Raw genomic sequence first — 4,022 nt, 5'->3', positions numbered from 1 at the left:
CGGAAGTCGTTGGGTTTGAGGAGGAGGAGCTGGATGATGAAGTAGCAGACCTGAGCCTCGTTCCCCTCGTGACTCCTCATCGCCTGCGTGGAAATACACAACCTTCAGTCTATTTGTTTGGAAACGTTTGTTCAGTGTAGCGTGTTGACACAGCAGAGCTCTCAGGAAATGCTTCCCAGTGTGTGTGTGTGACTTTCTTCATCAGTGCATGGAAACGGGATCTGATCTTCAGACTGGGCTGAACAGCACAAAAGCGCAGCAGGTCGCTGTGCACTGCAGGAAGGGTCCTTGTCACTGATGTGAGCGCTCGATCGGGACTGATAAATGGAGCATGTACAGTAACAGCAGGAAGCTGATTGATCAGCAGTCGAGCTGGCCTTCTGTTAGCTTCTGACACACCGATAATGTTTCACATGCAGCTTTACTCACATGCTGCGCTAACAGGCCAATAAATCCATGAGTCAAGCATGAAACGAAGCACAGCTGAATCACTGGAAATACAAACATACCGCTTTTTGAAAACGATTACATGCAGTCAAAGCACTCAGCGATGATGAATCTGCATTGTGGATTTTGGAATAGATTTAACTAACGCCTCCGATTTAAACCTCAGTGGCACAAATGCAGTTTACTTTCCATTGATTAGGTCTTTCAACTGTCTTTTTCAACTGATTTAATGACTGGTTTGCATAATCACTCACTGAAGTCCCAGAGTATCTGGTGTGTCTGTTTTGCTTTAAAGACTAGGAGCTACATTAACTAAACCTGATGATCAAGTTCTTCAGCATGATCTGAGATCGTCCATAAGCTTCACTGGACAATGAGATCATGCTCAGAGACACCCATTTACTGTTATCTGATTAGTCTTCTAGAAATAGTGCCCAAACAGCAATGTTTATTATTTAGTTCACGGTATATATCATAGATTCTTTTTATTTCCAAGCTCAAATTACATTTTGAAACCCAAATCTTCAATGCATTCTCTCTTCAGATCTCACTTGATGTAAGCACATGTTGCCATTATATTGGTGCATATAAACGTTTATAAATACATTTACTTAGTATTTGGATAGCTAGATCTGAAAGTTACTTATAGGCAATATAATGTCTATTGGGGGAGAATCAAAATAAAGCGCTAGCAGATATTAAGCAGACGGTCGACTAATACTCTAATGACTGCTAGTTGCAGTTACTTATAGTTAGAGGAACGTCTAAAAGTGTTACCAAAATATCATTCCTTGTGTTTATTTAGTGAAAACTCTGTGGAAATATAAACAATATCGTCAGAAGATACAGAAATAATGGCTAAATAAATACAGGGTTTCCGCAGGATTTTTAAGCTCAAATTTAAGACTTTTTAAGACCTGCACAAATAAAATTAATACCATATGAGCGGGGTAGGGCAATGTCTACAGTAACATATTAAACTGTAAAATGACTGTAAAAAGCATGATTTACAGTTCAGATACAGGTTTTCACAAAACCAAAAAGTTTTATAAAATGATACACTTCACATTTCAGCCTTTAAACCATTTTTAATAAAATGGATGAGCCTAAAGTATTAATTTAATCTATTATCAATCAATTATTACATTCATTAAATAACCTCTAAATATATTTTACGGTCTTAATTATTTAGATTTTTATAATGCATTATCTACTTGTTGATCCACTAGTTCACATTTACAATTCTGCGTGTTTGCGGTGTAAAAACATGTGTTGATTTTCACATTTGTCTGCACAAAAACAGCAGAAGGGCTGATTGAAATGCAGATTCATTCTCTGCCAGCAGGAGGCGTTTCGGAACGGCAGAAATACAGCGGTTTCCCCCGATAACAGCAGTACACGAAGCAGCGCAGCTGACTCTGAAACATGCAGAACTCATATTTAATCAATGAAATCACAGCCTTTTGAAGTTTAATCATCACATTAAGCCGTATCACAATTCTTGTCTTTCTGTCCCTCCTGAAATCATAATTAAGACTTTCTTGTACCATTTAAGACTTTTTATGGCCTTAAATTTGAAACAACTAAATTAAAGACTTTTTAAGGACCCACGGGAAGCCCTGTAAATAAGATTATGCTGAAACTACAACAGTAACTTTTTGCAGATACAGTGGTCACTGTGGAATTAATTAAGCTCCTGACCTGTGAAATAGACTCGAGTTGCAGATTATTGTGCTGTTATTGACTGGTCACCGCAGAGTTATTTGAGAGGCATTATTTACGAGGTGAAGTAAGAATGTGGTGAGAGGTGCTGTGGCAGGACAGGACGAGGTCAGAGGTCAGGGCTCACCAGGCACAGGATGAGTCTGTCTAGCGTCACGATGTTGTACTTCCACACCATATCGTTGAGGATCTCGATGCACTTGTTGAGCTGCTGTCCTCCTGCTGACGTGCTGAACTCGTACACTAGGAAGTCTGCAAACGTCCGCACATGGGCCACCAGCGCCCGTGCCCCGATGCGCTCCAGCACCCTGAGGAGAGGACAGATAACATGTTAGTCGGGCATTATCATTCATCTGATATCAGTTTGGCTGCTATGAAAGCTGCTTTTAACCTCTTTTCTTCTGATACACACATTTGATACACAAATTTCTAAAGCCTCTAAACGATCAACATGAGCAAACGTTGCTGTTAAGCCTGTCGCACACAATCTACTCCATGCTTCTGTCGTCTGATTGATAGTTTAGAGTTTATCATCAAGTCACAGCTCTTTTAGTGTAATTGTACAAACGTCCAGCTTCAGCTGTGGTGGACCCAAGTGCTGTTGCTAAAATTTTTTAAAAGGCTGCATACCAAAAAGTCCAGTGGGCCTGATGGTATTTCAGCTCTTTTACTTAAAACATTTGCTGATGAATTAACTCCAGCCTGGAGTCCATTATTTCAATTATCACTCGACACTGGATTTATTCCTACAATATGGAAAAAAAGCAGTCATTATCCCTGTTCCAAAAACACATCCAGCAGAGGAAAATAATGACTTTAGACCAGTGGCATTAACGTCCACAGTGATGAAATCACTTGAACGTATTGTGACAGAGAAATTGAGAGAGAATGTAGTGTATAAATTAGATCCTTATCAATTTGCGTATAAAGAAAATAGGATAGCTCGCCACAGGATTCTCAGGTTTACTTCGACTGAAGCGACGACTGAGTCGTGCAGCTACATAGCACGGCTAGCATCGCAGTACTCGTTCCCGTATCTCAGGGAACCGAGGTTACGTTAGTAACCGAGTACGTTCCCTTTCGATACTTCACTCGTACTGCGTCTTGCTTAAGACGCATACTCGCTCTGGGAGGCACGAAGGCTCCCGTTGAGCAGCCAGAGGTGCAGGGCCCACAGGTCAGGCCGAGGATGCCATAAAGTCCCGTTCGCTTGAGAGAGGAGATCCCGTCTCAGTGGAACAGGCCAAGGGGCCGCTATCAGTAGCCGAGTCAGCTCTGATAGCCACAGCTGGTTCATCCACAGGGGGGCTACCAGGAGAACCCTGTGTTTTTGTTCCCTCACTCACCTGATTACCAGTGGGATCAGAGCGATCGGGGGGAATGCGTAAAAGGAGGTTGGACCAATCGTGGGCCAACGCGTCCTTGGTCTTTGAGAAATAAATTTGGCAGTGAGAGTTGTCTTCTGAGGCGAAGAGGTCTACCTCGGCCTTGCCGAAGATCTCCCAGATTTTCTGAACAGTTTGCGGATGGAGCGTCCACTCTCCTGAGGAGACATTGCTCCTTGATAACATGTCCGCTCCTCGGTTAAATTTGACCGGTATATGCACTGCCTTTAGCGAGCGCAGGTTGGGTTGAGCCCACTCTAAGAAGCGCTCCACTAGCATGAAGAGGCGCTTTGAAGAGAGGTGTCGATTTATGTAGGACACAACCGACATGTTGTCCGATCGGATTATCACATGGTGCCCTTTCAGGACTGGCAGGAAGAACTGACAGGCTCGACATACTGCTAACATTTCCAGGCAGTTGATGTGGAAGCCTTTTTCCGCCATCGACCAGTGGCCGAAGGTCGGTAT

The 4,022-nt window shown here is 42.7% G+C and overlaps 1 protein-coding gene across 1 annotated transcript in view; it reads right to left on the bottom strand.

Annotated features, from left to right (window-relative positions):
- The window catches only part of med23 (mediator complex subunit 23), a gene marked incomplete at its 3' end in the record, with an annotated part of 54,066 nt that overhangs the window by 12,895 nt on the left and 37,149 nt on the right, over window positions 1-4,022 (bottom strand). The window contains exons 17-18 of the mRNA XM_016244662.1: window positions 2,297-2,477; window positions 3-83 (exon numbers count right to left, since the gene is read on the bottom strand). Of these exons, the coding sequence (XP_016100148.1) occupies window positions 3-83; window positions 2,297-2,477 (262 nt within the window). The remainder of the gene's footprint in view (window positions 1-2; window positions 84-2,296; window positions 2,478-4,022) is intronic.

This window comes from Sinocyclocheilus grahami, unplaced genomic scaffold, assembly GCF_001515645.1.
Source record: "Sinocyclocheilus grahami isolate Dianchi unplaced genomic scaffold, SAMN03320097.WGS_v1.1 scaffold730.1, whole genome shotgun sequence".
Lineage (NCBI taxonomy): Eukaryota > Metazoa > Chordata > Actinopteri > Cypriniformes > Cyprinidae > Sinocyclocheilus > Sinocyclocheilus grahami.
The sequence above is the reverse complement of the archived record's forward strand: the minus strand, read 5'-3'. Positions and strand labels throughout refer to the sequence as shown.